This window comes from Hyla sarda, chromosome 2 (assembly GCF_029499605.1).
Source record: "Hyla sarda isolate aHylSar1 chromosome 2, aHylSar1.hap1, whole genome shotgun sequence".
Lineage (NCBI taxonomy): Eukaryota > Metazoa > Chordata > Amphibia > Anura > Hylidae > Hyla > Hyla sarda.
This window is the reverse complement of record NC_079190.1, coordinates 365,800,202-365,823,271: the sequence shown is the minus strand read 5'-3', so window position 1 is coordinate 365,823,271 and position 23,070 is coordinate 365,800,202. Positions and strand designations below refer to the sequence as shown.

At 43.8% G+C, this 23,070-nt stretch overlaps 1 protein-coding gene across 6 annotated transcripts in view; it reads left to right on the top strand.

The window, feature by feature from the left end:
* The window catches only part of SYCP1 (synaptonemal complex protein 1), a 955,469-nt gene that overhangs the window by 2,963 nt on the left and 929,436 nt on the right, over nucleotides 1–23,070 (top strand). For 5 of the 6 annotated variants that reach the window (XM_056558361.1, XM_056558359.1, XM_056558362.1 and 2 more), the window contains exon 2: nucleotides 21,251–21,378. The exons of the other annotated variant lie outside the window; for it this stretch is intronic. In XM_056558361.1, coding sequence (XP_056414336.1) covers nucleotides 21,271–21,378 — 108 coding nt within the window. In that variant the 5' untranslated portion in view covers nucleotides 21,251–21,270. The remainder of the gene's footprint in view (nucleotides 1–21,250; nucleotides 21,379–23,070) is intronic. 6 annotated transcript variants of the gene reach the window in all.

Genomic DNA, 23,070 nt, shown 5'->3' with positions numbered 1-23,070 from the left:
AGAGCAGGAGACGCCGGGAGCCAGAAGGAGGAAGGTGAGGGGACCTCCGTGCGGCGTTCTGTGCAGCAGCGCTGCGGGCGATCCGATCATTCATTCAAATCGCGCACTGCCACAGATGCCGGGATCTGTATTGATCCCGGCACCTGAGGGGTTAATGGCGAACGCCCGCGAGATCGCGGGCGTCGGCCATTGCCGGCGGGTCCCTCGCTGCGATCAGCAGCCGGGATCAGCCGCACATGACACGGGCATCGCTCCGATGCCCCCGGTTCTGCACAGGACGTAAATGTACGTCCTGGTGCGTTAAGTACCACCGCACCAGGACGTACATTTACATCCTGCGTCCTTAAGGGGTTAATGCACCATGGTGTAAATGTACACTCTGCTGGGTTAAGTGGCTTTGAAGCAAGTGCAGGAGCTGTGCTCGCTTCATCGCTGTGACTGTTGGCTACTATCCCTAGCCAGTCACTCACTGCTAACAACGTGTAGCAGTGATCCCTCTGCTGCCTGCCCTTAACCTGTTAGACACTCTGATCAATGCCGATGATTTTATACAAAGTGTAAAATCATCCATCCCAGATAGCTCAGGGGACTTATCTGACCCCTGCAACGTGATCAAGTGGGTCAGACATGGCCGGCTCTCCAGTGATGCACCGATCTCACTGTTCATTGCTATGTAACAGTATAGCATTGAACAGTCTAAGGATTGCATGTAAAAGTCCCCCGTGAGGACTTAAAAAGTGTAAAAAAATAAATAAATAAAAAATATATATAAAACCCTCCCCTAATTAAAAATAAAATCACCCTTATTTTCACATAATAAACATTTTATATTGGTTTATTAAAACTCCTTGTGATAGCAGTGTGTGATCAGGCAGATATTGTTACCCTAGGGGTAGATGGCATTAAAGGGGTACTCTGGCACTAAGACATCTTATCCCCTATCCAAAGGTTAGGGGATAAGATGCCTGATTGCAGGGGGTTCCGCCGCTGGGGACCCCCGTGATCTTGCACGCAGCACCCCGTTAGAATCAGTCCAGATTGCCAGTAATCAGACCCAGAGCGAATGTGCTCCGGGGACTGATTCTAATAGGGTGCTGCGTGCAAGATCACGGGGGTCCCCAGTGGAGGGACCCCTGCGATCAGGCATCTTATCCCCTATCCTTTGGATAGGGGATAAGATGTCTTAGTGCCAGAGTACCCCTTTAACGCCTTGTATTCGTGAGGCCAGGGCGTGATTTAGCCTAAAACCACCCAAAGGTATACTGCTGGATCCTGGGCTAGGCACGGGGGGCAATTCTCAGACAGCAAGTTACGGACAACTGTAGCTTTACTGAGGGGTAGACAGTTGGTAAAGTCTATACAGTTCAGCTAGGGCCCAAGGAGGTGACCAGTGAAGCAGTGACCTTAAAGGGGTACTCCGGTGAAAGTTAAACAGATTTGTAAATTACTTCTATTAAAGAATCTTAATCCTAACAGTACTTATCAGCTGCTGATGTTGAGTTCTTTTCTGTCTGACAATAGTGCTCTCTGCCGACATCTCTGTCTGTCTCAGGAACTGTCCAGAGTAGAAGCAAATCCCCATAGCTAGCCTCTCCATCTCTGGACAGTTCCTGTGACAGACAGGTGTCAGTAGAGAGCACTGTGGTCAGACAGAAAAGAACAACTCAACTTCAGCAGCTGATAAGTACTGGTAGGATTAAGATTTTTTTTAATAGCAGTAATTTACAAATCTGTAAAATTTTCTGGATCCAGTTGATATGAAATAAAGTTTTTCACCGGAATACCCCTTTAACCACTTAAGGACCCACCCAATTTTCACTGTAGGACCCGGCCATTTTTTGCACATCTGACCACTGTCAATTTAAGCATTAATAACTCTGGGATGCTTTTACCTTTCATTCTGATTCCGAGATTGTTTTTTAGTGACACATTCTACTTTCTTAGTGGTAACATTTTGTCGATACTTGCATCATTTCTTGGTGAAAAAATTCCAACATTTGATGAAAAAATGTAACATTTTTCATTTTTTTTTACTTTGAAGCTCTCTGCTAATAAGGAAAATGAATATTCCAAATAATTTTTTTTATTGATTCACATATACAGTATGTCTACTTTATGTTTGCATCATGAAGTTGACATGTTTTTACTTTTGGAAGACATCAGCAATTTGAAGTCCTGCTTGTCCTCAGTGCAGAGAGCTCTAATCATGGGATCACCGGGAGCGGTGATGTATGGTATTAGCCACAGGTCCTGGTGGCTGATAGCAGTCGGGACCACCCCGCTATAATGTGGGGTCAGGTCGTGACCCCGCGTCATAGAAGGGGAGTGGGATGAGGGCGTTCGTCCTTAACATGTTAATAATAATAGTACATTATTAATATTAACTGCTAGTTTTGATACAATAACAAAGATTGCTACAAAATCGTTCAATTTTTACATAAAATACAAAATTTTGGCGCAATTTCTGAGGAAGTGATGCAGCTTTGGTATTTGCTGCAAAAAACAGAAATTTTTGCAAGTATTTGAATGTCACAATGTCAAAATTATCTGGATTTTGGTGCAAGTTTTCTGCTGCAGATAATGGGGGGAATTTATCAGTAGTGGAGTAGGCGCACGTCTTTTTACCCCATTAATTTGTGTGGTGGCTAAATGTAAACCAAAAAAATACTATTTGTGTCTGTAAATTAAAAAGAAAACCGCAATTTTACAAATTTTGGAAGGTTTCGTTTTCACGCCGTACAATTTATGGTAAAAATTACGTGTTCTTTATTCTTTGGGTCAATACGATTAAAATGATACCCATGATAATGTACTTTTCTATTACTGTTGTGCTTAAAAAATTCGCAAACTTTTTAACCAAATTAGTACGTTTAAAATCCCCCTATTTTGAAGACCTATAACTTTTTCATTTTTCTGTATAAGTGGCGGTATGAGGGCTCATTTGCGCCGTGATCTGTACTTTTTATTGATGCCATATTTGCTTATATAAAACTTTTAATGCATTTTTTATTAATTTTTTTTGGGAATAAAATGTTATAAAAAAAAGCAGCTATTTTGGACTTTTTGGCGATACCAAATATGTATATAAAATATTTTTTTTTTACAATTTTTGGGGGTGAGATAGGGAAAATGGGACAATTTACGTTTTTATTGGGGGAGGGGATTTTTCTAATTTTTTTAAAAACTTTTTTTTTTTTTTACACTTTAATAGTCCCCATAGGGGACTATTTATAGCAATCATTTGATTGCTAATACTGTTCGGTGCTATGCATAGGACATGGCACTGAGCAGTATTATCGGTCATCTTCTGCTCTGGTCTGCTCGATCTCAGACCAGAGCAGAAGACCCATGGAAGGCAGCGGAGGCAGGTGATCTCTGTCTGCCGTTCTGGATGATTGGATCGCCGCGGCAGCGATGTGGGCAATCCGATCATCCATTTTAGTGACCACGATGCTGCAGATACCGTGATCTGTATTGATCATGGCATCTGAGGGGTTAATGGCAGACATCTGCGCGATAGCGGGTGTCCTCCTTTAACGGCGGGTTTCTGGCTGATATCAGCAGCCGGGACCTGCCGCGCATGACCCGAGCATCACTCTGATGCTCGCGGTTATGCATAGGAAGGAAATGTACGTACTGGTGCATTAAGTACCAGCTCACCAGGATGTACATTTACGTCCGGCGTCGTTAAGGACCCTTTTTCACCTTAAGCCCTTTTTGCAATTCTGACCACTGTCACTTTATGCATAACTCTGGGATGCTTTTACCGATTATTCTGATTCCGAGATTGTTTGTTTGTTTTTTCGTGACATATTCTACTTTAACATAGTGGTATATTTTCGGCATTACTTGCATCCTTTCTTGGTGAAATCCCAAATATGTAATGAAAATGTTGAAAATTTTGCATTTTTCTAACTTTGAAACTCTCTGCTTGTAAGGAAAATGGATATTCAAAAAATCTTTTATATTGATTCACAAATACAATATGTCTACTTTATTTAAATATCAGAAAGTTGGCATGTTTTTTCTTTTTGATGACATTAGAGGGCTTCAAAGTATAGCAGCAATTTTCAAAATTTTCACCAAAATTTCAAAATCTGAATTTTTCAGGGACCAGTTAAGTGGATTTGAGGGGTCTTTCTGTGAGAAATACCCCATTATAGAAACTACACCCCTCAAAGTATTCAAAATGACATTCAGAAAGTTTGTTAACCCTTTAGGTGTTTCACAAGAATAGCAGCAAAGTGGAGGAGAAAAATCAAAATCTACATTTTTTTTACACTAACATGTTCTTGTAGCCCCATTTTTTTTCATTTTTAAAAGTGGTAAATGGAGAAAAAGCCCCCCAAAATTTGTAGCCCAATTTCTTTTGAGTATCCAAATACCTCATATGTTTACATAAAGTGCTCTGTGGGCTCACATCATGGCTCAAGAGGGAAAGGGCAACTGTGGGATTTTTTAAAACGAATTTTGCTTTTATGGTGTTTGGGGGCCATGTTGCATTTAGGAAGCCCCCATGGTGCCAGAACAGCAAAATAACCCCCACATGGCATACTATTTTGGAAACTACACCCCTCAAGGAACGTAACAAGGGGTATGGTGAACCTTAACACCTCTCAGGTGTTTGACGACTTTGTGTTGAAGTTGGATGTGAAAATGGAAAATTAGATTTTTAACACTAAAATGATGGTGTTACCCCAAATTTTTCTTTTTCACAAGGGGTAATAAGAGAAAATGGACCCCAAAATTTGAAGCCCAATTTCTCCCGATTAAGAAAACGCCCCAAATGCGGACATTAAGTGTTCTGCTGGTGCACTACAATGCTCAGAAAAGAAGAAGCAAAATTTGGCTTTTTGAAAGCAAACTTTGTCGAAATGTTTTTTTTTGGGGGGGGGGGGGCAGGTTGCATTTAGAAAGTCCCCATGGTGCCAGAACAGCAGCAAAGAAAAAAAAAAAAAACACATGACATACAACCGTATATACTCGAGTATAAGCTGACCCAAATATAAGCCGAGGCCCCTAATTTCACCCCAAAATCCCAGGAAAAGTTATTGACTCGAGTATAAGCTTTGTGTGGGAAATACATCATCCCCCTGTCATCATCCAGACCCCCGTCATTAACACCCTCATCATCATCACCCTGTCATCATCCTCCCTTCATCATCACCGCCTGTCATCATCCCCTTGTCATCATCCCACCCCCCCTTCATCATCCCCTTGTCATCATCCCACACACCCCCCTTCATCATCCCCTTGTCATCATCTCACCCCCCCTTCATCATCCCCTTGTCATCATCCCACCCCCCCTTCATCATCCCCTTGTCATCATCACCACATGTCATCAGCCCCCCCCCCCTTCATCATCACTGCTTGTCAATGTCTGATACAGTGGTCTTCAACCTGCGGACCTTCAGATGTTTCAAAACTACAACTCCCAGCAAGCCCGGGCAGCCATCGGCTGTCCGGGCTTGCTGGGAGTTGTAGTTTTGAAACCTCTGGAGGTCCGCAGGTTGAAGACCACTGCGGCCTTCGACATCATCCAGCTCCCCCACCCCCTTTAGTTTTGTACTCTCCCCCGCTCGGCGAGACGTTAGGGTGCGCTAGTCCGGTGCTGCAGGACTGTCCGGTGGGGAGGTCGTCTGGTGGGATAGTGGTTCCGGGCTGTCCATCTTCACCGGGGGGCCTCTTCTCCGCGCTTCGGGCCCGGAATAGAGGCGTTGCCTTGACGACGATGCAGAGGGACGTTGCTAATGAACGTCCCTGTGCGTCGTCGTCAAGGCAACGTGACTATTCCGGGGCTGGGCCCGAAGCGCGGAGAAGAGGCCCCCCGGTGAAGATGGACAGCCCGGAACCACTATCCCACCGGACGACCTCTCCATCGGACAGTCCTGCAGCACTGGACCAGCTCACCCTAACATCCTGCCGAGCGGAGGTGAGGACAAAACTAAAGGGGGTGGGGGGTCTGGATGATGTCGAAGGCTGCAGTGGTCTTCAATCTGCGGACCTCCAGAGGTTTCAAAACTACAACTCCCAGCAAGCACGGACAGCCCCCCCCCCCCCCACCCGCCGCACCGCGACCGCCCCTCCGACCCACCGCACCGCGTCGCACCCCCCACTGTAGTGCTGGGCGGTATACCGGTATGAGCCGGATACCGGTTTTTTTTCTCCCACCGCTATACCGGTCGGGCCCTTCCCCCACCCTCTGAGTCAATAAAAAAATAAATAAACTTACCCGTGATGGGGGTGGTCCGGGCCATCCATCCTTCCTGTAGTGTCCGGCGGCATTCCGGGTGGAGGGTTAACCGGTCCGGGCTGTCCTTCTCCGGGGGTGCTCTTCTCCACTCCGGGCAGGCTCCGGCCTAGTACACTGCATAGACGCCGTGACATCAGGTGCGTCGCTGCGCACGGGCGTCACTGTTATAGTTATAGTTTTTCAACAGCTGGAGACATACGCGTTGGGAAACACTGAGTTAGGAAACAGACAACTATTTATACGAAAAGCATGTTTAAAAATGTCCTCTTCTGACCCCTATATCTTTTTTTTTCCATAAATGAGGGCAAATTGCGCCGTGATCTGAAGTTTTTATCGGTACTATTTTTGATGGGGCTTTTTGATTGCTTTTATAATTTTTTTTTAGGGTATACAAAGTGAACAAAAATATGCAATTTTGGAATTTTTTTATGTGTACGCCATTGACCGTGCAGTTTAATTAATGGTATATTTTTATAGTTTGTTAATTTACACACGCGGCGGTACCACATATATTTATATTTATTTTTGTTTACATATTTATTTTTTTTATTGGGAAAAGGGGGGTGATTCAAACTTTTATTAGGGAAGGGGTGAAATCACATTTATTAACTTTTTTTTTTTTTTACACACATTTTTAGTCCCCATAGACTATTTTATGCAATCCTTAGATTGCATACACTGAACAATGCTATGCCATAGCATAGCATTGATCATTGTTATAAATGCTTGGAGCATCAACGGACAGATAGGACAGTGATGAGGCAGGTAAGGGGCCTCCTGTAGTTTTCTCAGCTGTTTGGGACGCCGCAATTTCACCGGGGCCGTCCCGAATAGTCCTCTGAGCTAGCCGGGAGGACTTGTCTCCCATTGTCGACGAATCCCATTATTGAATAATCGGCCAATTAGTTGTGCGGGTGCCGGCGGTCATAAGGCAGGCGGGAGTGGCCGGTCAGGTGCTATGCCTGCGGGTCCCACAAATCCTGCACAGCCGCAGCCTTTGTAAGTGAAGTCCCTGTCCCATCCTCCACTGACCCACTGCTCACCAATTGCGTGCGCTGCTGCTCTGCTCTCCTCCTCTCCACCACCGTCGCCTGTGGACACACTACATTGTGCCTCCATTTTATAGAGCCTCAGCCTGCCTTGAAGGACCTCATCCCTACTACTGCCTCAGGTAAGCCAGTTCCCTGCTGTTTAATGCACCGTGCCACTTCTGCCGCATTGCATATTGACACACACGGTGGGTATCTGCATAGCATTGCATCCTAGTGTCATCTACAGACAATAGGTGGCAATGCTCTGCACATACCCCCATGTGTATAGCAGTGTATATGTACTACATATACACTGCTATACCCATGGGGGCATGTGCAGAGCATTGCACCCTTGTGTCTGTACTACATACACAAGGGTGCCATCTTGGCTGATCTGATCTCCGCGGCAGTGCCGTGGGTGATCAGATCAGCCATTATAATTGCCCGTCTGGAATTAAGCGAGCGCATCTCCTGTGCTCGCGTCACAGCCTCGCTGTAAATTGTACGTAGATTTTGTGGTAAAATGATTAACCCCTTACAGACATGCACCGTAAATGTATGGCGCTGCATAGTGTCACTTGGCGCACAGCGCCATACATTTAAGGGGTTAATCATTTCACTACAAAATCTCTGATGAAATAAAATGGGCCCATTTTTATTTTGATGGCACCTCTTGATCACATTTTATTCATTTTTTTTATCTAGTATATGAAGTGACCAAAAATACGCAGTTCTGGACTTTGGAATTTTTTTATGCTTGTGCCTTTGACCGTACGGTTTAATTAACATTATATCTTAATAGTTTGGACATTTACACACAGGTCAATACCACACATGTTTAGGTTTTATTTTATTTTTTTGCATTTTATTTATTTATTTATTTATTTTTAAAAAGGGGGTGATTAAAATTTTTATTAGGGAAGGGGTTAATGCATATTTATCTACTCTTTATTTTTTTTTACACAGTTTTTTAGTCCCCATAGGGGACTATAACAAGCGATCTTTAGATTGCATACACTGATCAATGCTTCTCCATAGGAGAGCATTGATCAGTGTTATCGGTGCTCCATTGCGTCAGCCTGGCAAAGCTGACTGAAAGCCTGGAGTACCGATCGGACGGCAGGGAGGAAGGTAAGACACCTCCCACCCGTCCTTTCAGCTGATCGGGATGCCTTGGTTTCGCCGCGGCAGTCTGGATCAGCCCACAGAGCTAGCCGGGAACGGAATTAACTGCTTTTAGATGCTGTGTTCAACTTTGATTGTGGCGTCTAAAGGGTTAATGCTGGACATCAGCCCGATCGGCGATGTCCGGCATTAGTCATGGGCCTGTTTGCTGATAGCAACCGGGACCCACCGGATATGATGCGCGTTCACCTGCTGAGTGCACGTGATGCAATGGCATCCCGCAGTGGGCGGAAATATACGTCCATTTGCGGGAAGGGGTTAACGGCTGTTCTCGACAGGGCGCAAAGGCAGTGTGAAAGGGGCCTTATTAAAATGTAAATAAACCGCTCCCCCAATAAAAATGAGTTCCCCCCCCCCTTTCCTATTGCTATACAAAAAAAGTTAAAAATTATATTTTTTACATATTTGATACTGTCACATGGCTAGCTTTCTGAACTTTTAAAATGTTAGTGAATCATTAACATTTTATTTTAATAGTTCAGACAGTTACCCATGCGGCAATATCACATTTACGCTGCTTGCTGCACGGGATCATTAATATTCATCTATTCAATTATTAAAATAATCGTTAGCTGCAGCCCTACTCTGAACAATAAATTGTCTCAGTATACAGGTTGTGGTCTGTAACAGTATGAAGTTAATATGATTATAAAATTCCTCTTTGTATACTGATGTTATTGGTAATGTTGGTCTCAGCATACTGGATTTGGTCACTAGCAGTATGATGGTAATATGTATTGTAATAATATTACTCCTTGCATACTGGTGTTATTGGTAATATTGGTCTCAGCATACAAATTTTGGTCAGTAACAGTATGGGGAGGTGGAGTTAAACAGGTGGGCTAGTGCTTTAACCAGACCCTGACCTCTGACATTCAGGGGAATTGTGCCAGATTATTGTGTGTGTGTCCATGGGACTTGCTATGAAGCTAAAAACAGCTCAGGCAAGATGGCAGCCCCCATAACAGTGTATTAAAAATGGGATAAAAATTTACAATGAAAAAATGAAAACAGATTAGATAAAAGAATATTGGGAGAGATTTATCAAAACCTTTGTGCAGGAAAAGTTGAACTGTTGCCCATAGCGACCAATCAGATCACTTCTTTCATTTTTCAATCTGATTGGTTGTTATGAGCAACTGGTCAACTTTTCCTCTGCACAGGTTTTGCTAAATATTGTTTCACTACTTGGCTCTAATCAGTAAAAAGTAGGGATGTCCCGAGTAGGGATCGACCGATTATCGGTTTTGCCGATATTATCGGCCGATAATCACGATTTTGGGCATTATTGGTATCGGCAATTACCTTGCCGATATGCCGTTAATGCCCCGCACCGCCCCCACCGCACCACAAATCAATGATCTGCAGCGGTGTGTGTGTGTGTGTGTGTGTGTGTGTGTGTGTGTGTGTGTGTGTGTGTGTGGGGGGGGGGGGGTAAATAGCCGATAACTTATACCGGAATATCGGTATAAGTTATCGGCTGTCGGCCCTAACCTCCACAGAATATCGGTATCGGCCCTAAAAAAGCGATATTGGTCGATCCAGAGTAAGAGTACCGATACTTTAATTCTAGTACTCGCCGATACCAAGTACGAGTACTTATATTTTAAAGGGAATCTGACACCATGGTGACCCGGTTTCTGGCGCTGTTTACTGTATGATATGTGGGTTCTTGTTGTGTACAATGGAGGCAGCTGCTGTAGTACGAGACAAGATTTCTCCTCCATTGGACAGAACAGGGAATTTGCATTGGCAGTGAGACCGATGACCACATGATGAGCAGTGGTAGAAACCAGGTCACCTGCACGATCTACCTATAAATTCAAGTTAGTACAGGTGACTCTGCTGTAAGATTGTCTTTAACCCCTTAATGACGCAGGACGTATATCTACGTCCTGCGCCGGCTCCCGCGATATGAAGCGGGATCGCGCCGCGATCCCGCATCATATCGCGTCGGTCCCGGCGCTCATCAACGGCCGGGACCCGCGGCTAATACCACACATCGCCGATCGCGGCGATGTGCGGTATTAACCCACTTATAAAGCGAAAGTGAAAGTGACCCGGCTGCTCAGTCGGGCTGTTCGGGACCGCCGCGGTGAAATCGCGGCGCCCCGAACAGCTGACCGGACACCGGGAGGGCCCTTACCTGCCTCCTCGGTGTCCGATCGACGAATGACTGCTCCGTGCCTGAGATCCAGGCAGGAGCAGTCAAGCGCCGATAACACTGATCACAGGCGTGTTAATACACGCCTGTGATCTGTGTAAAAGATCAGTGTGTGCAGTGTTATAGGTCCCTATGGGACCTATAACACTGCAAAAAAAAAAGTTTAAAAAAAGTGTTAATAAAGGTCATTTAACCCCTTACCTAATAAAAGTTTGAATCACCCCCCTTTTCCCATAAAAAAATCAGTGTAAAAATAAATAAAAATAAACATATGTGGTATCGCCATGTGCGTAAATGTCCGAACATCATTATCATTAATAAAACCGCAATATCATTAATTAAACCGCATGGTCAATGGCGTGCGCGCAAAAAAATTCCAAAGTCCAAAAAAGCGTATTTTGGTCACTTTTTATACCATTAAAAAATGAATAAAAAGTGATCAAAAAGTCCGATCAAAACAAAAATCATACCGATAAAAACTTCAGATCACGGCGCAAAAAATGAGTCCTCATACCGCCCTGTACGTGGAAAAATAAAAAAGTTATAGGGGTCAGAAGATGACATTTTTAAACGTATAAATTTTCCTGCATGTAGTTATGATTTTTTCCAGAAGTGCGACAAAATCAAACCTATATAAGTAGGGTATCATTTTAACCGTATGGACCTACAGAATAATGATAAGGCATAATTTTTTTACCGAAATATGCACTGCGTAGAAACTGAAGCCCCCAAAAGTTACAAAATGGCGTTTTTTCTTCGATTTTGTGGCACAATGATTTTTTTTTCCGTTTCGCCGTGCATTTTTGGGTAAAATGACTGTCACTGCAAAGTAGAATTGGCGACGCAAAAAATAAGCCATAATATGGATTTTTAGGTGGAAAATTGAAAGGGTTATGATTTTTAAAAGGTAAGGAGGAAAAAACGAAAGTGCAAAAACGGAAAAAGCCTGAGTCCTTAAGGGGTTAAAGGGGTACTCCGGTGCTTAGCCATCTTATCCCCTATCGAAAGGATAGGGGATAAGATGCCTGATCGCGGGAGTCCCGTCGCTGGGGACCCCCGTGATGTTGCATGTGGCACCCCTTTTGTAATCAGTCCCCGGAGCGTATTCGCTCTGGGTCTGATTACCGGCGACCACGGGGTTTTTTAACTTACGGCGGTTCCACGGTATATAACGGAATTTTCACCCCCCCCCCCCTCAATCATGTGACCCGCGCGCAGTGTTCAGCCCCCAATTAATGATCAGCCCAGCAGGGCACTACTCACAGATGTCACGTTCAAGCACTGCCCTCCTCCTCTTTGTTGGGGGACGCTTGCGCTGGAACTCACTGTACGCCAGTTGTCTCTAACCTGTTGACCTCCAGTTGTTGCAAAACTACAACTCCCAGCATGCCCAGGCATGCTGGGAGTCGTAGTTTTGCAACAGCTGGAGGTCCGCAGGTTGGAGACCACTGCTGTCCACTGTATCCCTATGCCCGGGCTGCAAAACATAAAGAAAATAATCTTTAAACTCACCTACGTCGAGGCCACACGCTGGGGATTGGATCGCTGGACAACCGTCAGCCTATCACCGGCCGGAACGATGTCCCGCCCCAGCCAGTGATAGGCTGAGCCCACTGTCATGTAAGAAGCCGGCCAGGGCTTTTTACATGACAGTGGGCTCAGCCTATCACTGGCCGGGGCGGGACATCGCTCCAGCTGGTGATAGGCTGATGGTTGTCCAGCGTTGGAGACCACTGGCGTACAGTGAGTTCCAGCACCCGGCGGCCCCCAACAAAGAGGAGGAGGGCAGTGCTCGAACGTGACATCTTTGAATAGTACCCCGCTGGGCTTATCATTAATTGGGGGGGGGGGGGGGGGTGCAGAACAGCGCTGGCGGGTCGCATAGAATTAGTTCCCCGATGTGGGGACAGCGCTGCGCCGGGCTGATAATAATTCCTGAGGGGGAGGGGCCCAACCGGTATTGCGGTATGGGGGAAAATTCATATCGTGCAGCCCAAAAAATTCGGTATTCGGTATGAACCGGTATACCGCCCAGCCCCCCCCTTTAGACAGCAGCAGGGCCCCCCCATTTAGACAGCAGCAGGGCCCCCCCCCCCTTAGACAGCAGCAGGGCCCCCCCCCATTTAGACAGCAGCAGGGCCCCCCCCCCATTTAGACAGCAGCAGGGCCCCCCCCCATTTAGACAGCAGCAGGGCCCCCCCCCATTTAGACAGCAGCAGGGCCCCCCCCATTTAGACAGCAGCAGGGCCCCCCCCCATTTAGACAGCAGCAGGGCCCCCCCCCATTTAGACAGCAGCAGGGCCCCCCCATTTAGACAGCAGCAGGGCCCCCCCCCCCTTTAGACAGCAGCAGGGCCACCCTCTTTAGACAGCAGCAGGCCCTCCCCCGCTTAAACATTAGTAGCAGCCCCTTCCTTGCAGGCCGATCGCGGCGATGTGCGGTATTAACCCTTTAGAAGCGGCGGTCAAAGCTGACCGCCGCTTCTAAAGTGAAAGTGAAAGTGACCCGGCTGCTCAGTCGGGCTGTTCTGGACTGCCGCGGTGAAATCGCGGCGTCCAGAACAGCTTGCAGGACATCGGGAGGGCCCTTACCTGCCTCCTCGGTGTCCGATCGGCGAATGACTGCTCCGTGCCTGAGATCCAGGCAGGAGCAGTCAAGCGACGATAACACTGATCACAGGCGTGTTAATACACGCCTGTGATCTGTGTAAAAGATCAGTGTGTGCAGTGTTATAGGTCCCTATGGGACCTATAACACTGCAAAAAAAAAAGTAAAAAAAAAGTGTTAATAAAGGTCATTTAACCCCTTCCCTAATAAAAGTTTGAATCACCCCCCTTTTCCCATAAAAAAAATAAAACAGTGTAAAAAATTTAAAAATAAACATATGTTGTATCGCCGCGTGCGTAAATGTCCGAACTATAAAAATATATCATTAATTAAACCGCATGGTCAATGGCGCAAAAAAATTCCAAAGTCCAAAAAAGCGTATTTTGGTCACTTTTTATACCATTAAAAATGAATAAAAAGTGATCAAAAAGTCCGATCAAAACAAAAATCATACCGATAAAAAAAAGATGACATTTTTAAATGTATAAATTTTCCTGCATGTAGTTATGATTTTTTCCAGAAGTGCGACAAAATCAAACCTATATAAGTAGGGTATCATTTTAACCGTATGGACCTACAGAATAATGATAAGGTGTAATTTTTACCGAAATATGCACTGCGTAGAAACGGAAGCCCCCAAAAGTTACAAAATTGCGTTTTTTCTTAGATTTTGTCGATTTTGTTGTTTTTTTTTTTTTCCGTTTCGCTGTGCATTTTTGGGTAAAATTACTAATGTCACTGCAAAGTAGAATTGGCGACGCAAAAAATAAGCCATAATATGGATTTTTAGGTGGAAAATTGAAAGGGTTATGATTTTTAAAAGGTAAGGAGGAAAAAACGAAAGTGCAAAAACTGAAAAACCCTGAGTCCTTAAGGGGTTAAGGTCACGCAGGACCACCCCCTAATTAGTGCAATTTAGAATGTAAACAAAACAAATCGTACAATATATACAGTGTTCCAGATAAAGTAACAGTGTGAGAAGTGTATGATATAAAGATACAACAGTAATACATCGGTTGTACTAGCACAGGTATAATAAACATAGTGAACATACGTGTAAGTGCTGTATAGAAAGTCTCTTGGCAAAAGTGGCTGGGGATTGCGGTCACTCACCCAGCGACCGGTGTTCCGGGAGAAGGGGGGCAGAACTAGACTGATTTCCGGTACTTGCGGAGGCTCCGTGTGGCGTGCGGAAGTGATGTTTGTCAACAACATCACGTGGTGAGTCATGTGCAGGGTATCCTTGGAGACCGTCGGCGTCCGGCCCGGCACATGCGCACTCTGTGGATGAGGGGAGAAGCGCCATCTTTGTGTGGGGAGATGCATAGACTCCGGTGGATACTGCAATCTCCTGTTGGGAATGTCATGCACAGGGGGTATTCAGTCAGCGTTATAAATTTGGGGAGTTATTGTAAAATCAACATTTAAACCAGCAGGTCTGAGAGTGTGCAGTGTAAATATCCATTTAAGTTCACTACGTTTGAGGACGCTAATCCTATCGCCCCCTCTTTTCAAAGGAGGTATATGATCAATCATTGTAAATTTTAAGTCCTTCTCAGTATGTTGTGCCTCCACAAAATGTTTAGACACCGGAAGGTCAGTGCGACCCTTCCGGATTGTATATTTGTGGTGATTAAATCTAGTCCTGAAATCCCATGTGGTCTCCCCCCACATAGAGGAGACCACACGGGCAAGTCAGGACATAGATAACAAATTCCGAGGTGCAGGTTAAATAATATTGTAAATTATAGATTTTGCCCATCTGAGGGTGGGTAAATGTTGATCTTTTACCATATAACTACAACTCACGCACTGTCGACAACAGGGCTGTGGAGTCGGACAAAATTTTGGGTACCTGGAGTCGGCAAACAATGCACCGACTCCGACTCCTACTAAATTTAGATTGGAATAAAAAAAAAAGCAAGTTTAAATTTCCCAATTCACAAAAAGTTATAATTAATGACTTCTCTACTGTAAGAATAAAGACCAATGCGTGCAGTGCCTCACATAACCGCAAAACGAACATGTTAAGTACCCTGAAGAAGCATGCTTTTCATGTGCTTCACTATATGGCACGCAACGCACAATTAGGAGCAGCAATACTTATACTTTCCATAGTGTTGTGTTCTGCTGTTAGAGGGAACCCATGGGTAACATAGCCTCTCACTGATAAGGTATTAGGTAAATATGTTTTTTGCAGGACTAGATACACTTGTATAAGTGAAGGGAATGGAGGGTCAATAGTTCAAAACTGAAGCTGTAAACCATTGGAAAAACTGCTTCCAATCAGCTAAGGCTATACAAACTTGTAAACTCAGATTGTTAGCTTAACCCCTTAAGGACTCAGCCAATTTTGGCCTTAAGGACTCAGACAATAAAATTTTTACGTTTTCATTTTTTCCTCCTCGCCTTCTAAAAATCATAACTCTTTTATATTTTCATCCACAGACTAGTATGAGGGCTTGTTTTTTGCGCAACCAGTTGTCCTTTGTAATGACATAACTCATATCATAAAATGTATGGCGCAACCAAAAAACACTATTTTTGTGGGGAAATTAAAACGAAAAACGCAATTTTGCTAATTTTGGAAGGTTTTGTTTTCACGCCGTACAATTTATGGTAAAAATGACGTGTGTTCTTTATTCTGAGGGTCAATACGATTAAAATGATACCCATTATTACATACTTTTATATTATTGTTGCGCTTAAAAAAAAATCACAAACTTTTTAACCAAATTAGTACGTTTATAATCCCTTTATTTTGATGACCTATAACTTTTTTTTTATTTTTCCGTATAAGCGGCAGTATGGGGGCTCATTTTTTGCGCCATTATCTGTACTTTTTTTTGATACCACATTTGCATATAAAAAACTTTTAATACATTTTTTATAATTTTTTTTTTAATAAAATGTATTAAAAAAGTAGGAATTTTTGACTTTTTTTTTTCGTTCACGCCGTTAACCGTACGGGATCATTAACATTTTATTTAAATAGTTCGGACATTTACGCACGCGGCGATACCAAATATGTCTATAAAAAAAATTTTTACGCTTTTTGGGGGTAAAATAGGAAAAAACTGACGTTTTACTTTTTTATTGGGGGAGGGGATTTTTCACTTTTTTTTTTACTTTTAAATTTTTTTACATTTTTTTTTAACTCTTGAATAGTCCCCATAGGGGACTATTCATAGCAATACCATGATTGCTAATACTGATCTGTTCTATGTATAGGACATAGAACAGATCAGTGTTTTCGGTCATCTTCTGCTCTGGTCTGCTCGATCACAGACCAGAGCAGGAGACGCCGGGAGCTGCACGGAGGAAGGAGAGGGGACCTCCGTGCGGCGTTATGAATGATCGGATCCCCACAGCAGCGCTGCGGGCGATCCGATCATTCATTCAAATCACGCACTGCCGCAGATGCCGGGATCTGTATTCATCCCGGCACCTGAGGGGTTAATGGCGGACGCCTGTGAGATCGCGGGCGTCGGCCATTGCCGGCGGGTCCCTGGCTGCGATCAGCAGCCGGGATCAGCCGCGCATGACACGGGCATCGCTCCGATGCCCGCGGTTATGCTTAGGACGTAAATGTACGTCCTGGTGCGTTAAGTACCACCGCACCAGGACGTACATTTACGTCCTGCGTCCTTAAGGGGTTAAACTTTAAACATGACTATGGGATTTTACTAGGGAAATCATGTTTTATAATAAATGACCCTTCCTGGATGCTCCCTCTGCCCTATATTCAGCAGCAGATCAGCACACAAAAAGAAGGCAGCAGCTTCTGCCCAACTACCTCTCTCTGCTAGAAGAGCTTAGAAGAACTTGGTGGAACAGCTTCTTGGATTCAACTGTAAGTGTTTATAAATACAATCGCATATAAATACAAAGGAGTCGGGGAGTCGGAAGTACAAAAAACTGTGGAGTCGGAACATTTATCTACCGACTCCACAGCCCTGGTCGACAAGTGAAGGAACCCTTGTTCCATACAGTGAGATATTTTTGTGTGTCAGTCTTCACTGAGATTTCAGACTTGACTAATTTGTCCTTTAGGTTCGCTGACCTGCAATATGACAATAATGGTGGACAGTCAAATTCCGAAGCTGGTTCTCAGGATATTCCAATGTTTGTTCAGAATGGTCGCAATTTGACCTGAATGCTCACCAAAGGTAGTACTAAAAGGCACGCGAGGAGATTTAGGCCTGGGGCCTGAGTTGGTCATAAGAGTATGCCTATCCATGTTAGGCTGGGTTCACACTACGTTTTTGCCATACTGTTTTCAATCCGTTTTTCTAAAGAAAACCGTATGGCAAAAAAACGGATGGAACAGTATGGAAAAAAGTAAACCGTAAGCGTTTTTAAACAGTATACTGTTTTTAAAGTGCATACAGTTCCGTCAGTTTTTATAGAAAAAAAACCCATAAGTTTTTGAAAATGTTGTCCATTTTTAATGGGAGGGGTCTTGGGTGGGGACTTTAGGATTCAAATGCGCATGTGCAAAGTAAAAACTTATACGTTTTTCCCGTATGGAACCGTATACATGTGCGTTTCCCATTGACGTCCATTAGTCTTACATTGTTCTAAGTGTTTACGTGAAAATTATGTAGTATCTGATTCAAAGATGGTTACACTTGGTCCTCCAGACCAATGATGCGTCTCACCCGGATCATCTGACTCGCTGGGAGAGAACGCACCATTGGTATGAGGTTATATCTGCTATAATGCAAAACTGAGTTGCAATCGGTTGGTTTTACATATAACATTGTCACTAACTTGTCCTCCATGATAGACAATTTGTGTCTAAAAAATGAACACAAAGACGATGTTAGAGTGAATTGTATATTTGGATCCACCAAATTCAAATACTTATGGAAATCCAAAAGGGCCGCTTCAGGGCCTGTTCAGATTAAAAACACATCATCAATATAGCGTCACCACCCCGGCACATGGCTGGAATGGTGGCACGTGTGGTGGCAACGTGCATACGTTGGCGCCACGGTAGTGCCCATGATATAGTTGTTATATAGAAATCAGACATGATGGAAGATCTGATAGCCTGTACACCTCCATCATGGGGGATGGAGGTGTACAGGCTCATGACATCTAGTGTAGCAATGATGGAATTGGGAGGAATGGTAATCGCTTCAATTTTCTGAAGAAAGTCTGTAGTATCCCTCAAATATGACTTTGCTTTCATGGCATATGGGCGCAGGATCTGATCGGCAAAAATAGATAAATGGCACGTAGCTGATCCCCGGCAAGACACTATTGGTCTGCCGGGCGGATTTTCAATCAACTTATGTATTTTTGTCAATAAATACAGAAGTGGTATGATAGGATGGGAGATGAAAAGATAGTTTATATAATATCTTGTCGATCAGATTCTGTTCCAAAGCATCATCAAGGACTCTTTTGATCTTAGCATTGATTTCTTTAGTTGGATCTGTACGTAATCTCAAATATGTAGACGTGTCTCGAAGCTGGCACTCTGCCTTCGCCACATACTTCGCTCTGTCCATGACCACGATCCCTCCGCCTTTGTCAGCGGGTTTGATCACTAGATCCTGGTCACGGACAAGCGAATTCAGAGCATCAAGTTCGAAAGAAGTCAAATTAGGGTGTGTCAAATGGGTGTGGGTACTTCTAAGGTGTGAAATATTTCTGTGGACCAGCTAACAGAAGGTATCAAGGGCACATGAATTAACTGTAGGGTTAAATGTGCTAGGAATGTTAAGGTCAAAAACAGAAAAATTCAAACAATCTTGTAAAGATACATCTGTGTTATTAGATATCCTGTTGGCAGATGAATAGGAGCTGAACCAAACCTTCAGCCTGAGACGTTTGAAGAACTGGTACAGATCCAATTCCACCTGAAACCAATCAGTGTAAGACGAGGGGCAAAAAGACAAACCCTTAGATAGTAACTCAAGTTGCGGTGTGGATAAATTAACTGATCAAATATTTACGGTAATGCACTGATCTATTTCTTTTTGAAGGGCAATTTCCGTATAAAATAGGCTACGGGTGCAGATGATGAGGTGAATAATATTTGGTCCAGGACCTCTGCTCCATTTTTCTGGCTGACGACCTGGCACAGTTGATGTGTTTAGTTTCGCCGCGAGATGCCTGGAGCCGTGTGGTTCATTCTGCACTGCTCTGGATGTTGAAGCCGTGGTGGACCTAAAATGTCCCTTATGGGATATATTTCTCTTGCACTGAAGTATATAGCCATACCAATTAATCTTAGTTTTTTTTACTTTGATTTATTTATTTATTTATTTATTTATTTTTTACTTTAAATTTTTTTTTTCATATTCGCTTCCTCTTTAGTTTTCTCAACATATATTTCTACTTTTTTTCTGAGTATACATTTTTTCCATGGTCTTGCTTCTTCTTCACTCTTTTCTTGAGGTCACCTGACCTCATTTTTTTGTCATGTTCTAGTATACTGTGTCTTTATATTGCACTGCAGAGGTATAGGAGAAAAAAGCTGCGATGGCGCTCCCAAGGAAATAACCCGAAGTCGTGGGTATTGGTGAAAAATAAATAAATAATTTATTCTTACAGCATAAGAAATGAAAGAAAATAATAAATATAATTATAATTATATTTTTTATATTTATTATATTTATATTTATTATTTTCTTTGATTTCTTATGCTGTAAGAATAAATTATTTATTTACTTTTCACCAATACCCACGACTTCGGGTTATTTCCTTGGGAGCGCCATCGCAGCTTTTTTCTCCTATACCTCTGCATTACTCTACGGACTCTCCTCTGGGCTCCGTCCTCACGCTGCTGGCCTGCATACCAAGCTACCATCACCGGCAAGGAATACGCTACCCCCACCTGGGTACCCTCCTATACCGGCTAAAGACCTACACCGCACCCGGCGCTTTTTTCCTCCATTTTTTGCTTTATATTGCTCCGAGATAGTTTTCCTCTTCCAAGATGGCCCCGTGAGTCCGTGTACCGTGATGCGCATGTGCTCTGTTTTTGCCCCTCTGCGCATCATGTGATTGGACCTCCGTGGACGCTGATTGGACTAGATTCACTTCTTCTTATGGAGCTCTACGTAGCCGCACGATAGACACGCCGTTATGGCGTTTGCATCCTATGTTTATTACTACAACATCCGGTGAGTGTCTTACCGCCTCCCCTGCCCCTAATTAAGATATTAATGTTTCATAACTTGTAATTAAGTTTTTAATGCATCTTTTTACTTGTATCGTCACTGCTGCACTGTAGCACTTTACTTCGTCACCTGGACTATCTGCGGATGTCCCATATAACTTGCACATTTTATGTATTCCTTTGTATTGATGTTTGATATTATGAACTTCATATTAATTTAATTTTTACACTGTATTTACAGTGTATTGACTTGGAGTGTGTATTTAAACTGCCAATTTTGGTCACTTGCTATGCTTGAAAAAGGCTGCATGGGCAGCTGAAACGTTGCACCTGTATTTGTGAAATGGAATAAAAGCCACTTTATTTTTTCTACTTTTGGAGTGCTGCGACTATCTTGTATTGCTGTATCTGGATTGGGGTCACACACCGGGCCCAACTAGTTGCCTGCACCCACTTATTTTTGCACTTTTTTGTTGCTTTTGTGTTGTCCAGTATTTTTGTCTATATATATATATATATATATATATATATATATATATATATATATACTGTAGAAGTACATTTACTTAAAAGGGTTTTCCAGGCATTTTTTCATTGATGGCCGATTCTTAGTTGCCATGACTCTGCCAAACAGCTGACTGGTGGGGAGTACCAGGTATCACACCCCACCGATCAGATATTGATAGGCTATCAATGTAAAAGTCCTGGAAACACACTTTTCAAGGGGCTAAAATAACTGTATGTACGATGCTTATGAATATCTACTGAATATACAAAACATTTGAATGTCTATGTAGATGTAGCCCTGTCAAAATATTAAACATTACTAAAAGTATGTTAGGCAAGTCATACATTTGGTTATTATTTTGTTATAGGTATTCACATTTAGTGAAAGATGGAACAGGAAATTCCATTTAAAATTTTTCCTCTGCAAAGGATAAGCAGCAGTCATGTGTCTGCAGTTAAACCTCAGGCGGTGGTGGAAAATACTTCATTTTTTCAGGTATGGAAATTATGAGTTAGTGTTACTTTATTTTTTGTTTACAAAAATTGATGCATATTAGAATAGGCATGGGCTCTTTCATTACACAAAACGGTTGATATGTCGTAGAAACATGAAAAGTTTTCATCGGTGAGGGTATAGTGAATATAAGCTTGGACTATTATTTTTTATGGACAATGGTTAATATCTCAGATTTCATAATGTCTGGGACACCTTTCTGAAGTGCTTATATCCTCCTGACCCATGTTCATTTTCTGTACACAGTTTCCTGTTTGATCATTTCTCACCCATATCTTTTGTCACTCTCCATTAATTCTTGTAAGATACTTGTCCTTAGGTGCTTTACCTATGCCTTAGCACAGTGATGGCGAACCTCTGACAGGTGGCACACCGAGCCCCCTCTGTGGTCACGCAGCCATAGTTCGCCATGGATGCCTTTTGATGCGTTCCGCCGGTGTGAGGTGGAGGGCATCAAAAGGCATCCATGGCGAACTATGTAGACTTGCGACCGCAGAGCAGAGGACGCAGGTCTGCACCGGAAAAAGAAGCCATGCCCCCCTCATCTCCCCCTCCCGAAGGACGCAGGTCTGCATGGGAGAAAGAAGGCAGAGCAGGGGAGAGAGGACGTACACGGCTTCTCATCTCCCCTGCCCATGCTCTGCCTTCGGAGGACGCAAGTTTCCACGGGGAAAAGAAGCCAGAGCAGGGGAGAGAGGACATACATGGCTCCTCATCTCCCCTCCTTAATGATTTCTATGTGTGAATGGGCTGGGGACATCACAGACTGGGGGTGATTTCTATGTGTGAACGGGGACATACTGCAGGGGCTAGGGATAAGGGGAGGGGGACATCATAGACTGGGGACTATTTCTATGTGTGAAGAGTGACATACTGCACGGGCTGGGGAAAAAGGGGGGGACGGGACATCACAGACTGGGGATGATTTCTATGTGTGAAGGGACACTGCACGGGCTGGGGATAAGGGGGGGGGGATATCACAGACTGGGGTTGATTTCTATATGTGAAGGGGACATACTGCTCGGGCTGGGGATAATGGGGGGGACATCACAGACTGGGGATGATTTCTATATGTGAAGGGGGACATACTGCACGGGCTGGGGATAAGGGGGGGGTGTGGGGGGACATCACAGACTGGGGATGATTTCTATATGTAAAGGGGGACATACTGCAAGGGCTGGGGATAAGGAGGGGGACATCACAGACTAGGGATGATTTCTATGTGTGAAGGGGGACATACTGCACGGGCTGGGGATAAGGGGATCATTTCTATGTGTGAAGGGGACATACTGCACGGGCTGGGGATAAGGGGGGGGTCAACATCACAGACTGGGGATGATTTCTTTTTTTTTAACTGTAGTTTTTATTGAAGAATTTTCATAGATACAAATCAAAATAGAAAAAAGAAAAACACAGCATAAAACATCATAGGGGCCAAGGCCCGTTAACAAACAGGGCTGAACAAGTGATTATATTTGCCAGTGATAAAGTCAGGACATACTAGTTAAGCGACTAAGTCTCTCCACCACTCCGGAACATACATGTGGATCCATAACCAAACAGCCATCTGGGCACATAATGATAATGCATAAGGATATGTCCACAAGGCAGCAAGGATAGGGAAAAGGCCCAAGGGCCACAAATGAGGGAGGGAGCACAGACCAAGGGATACAC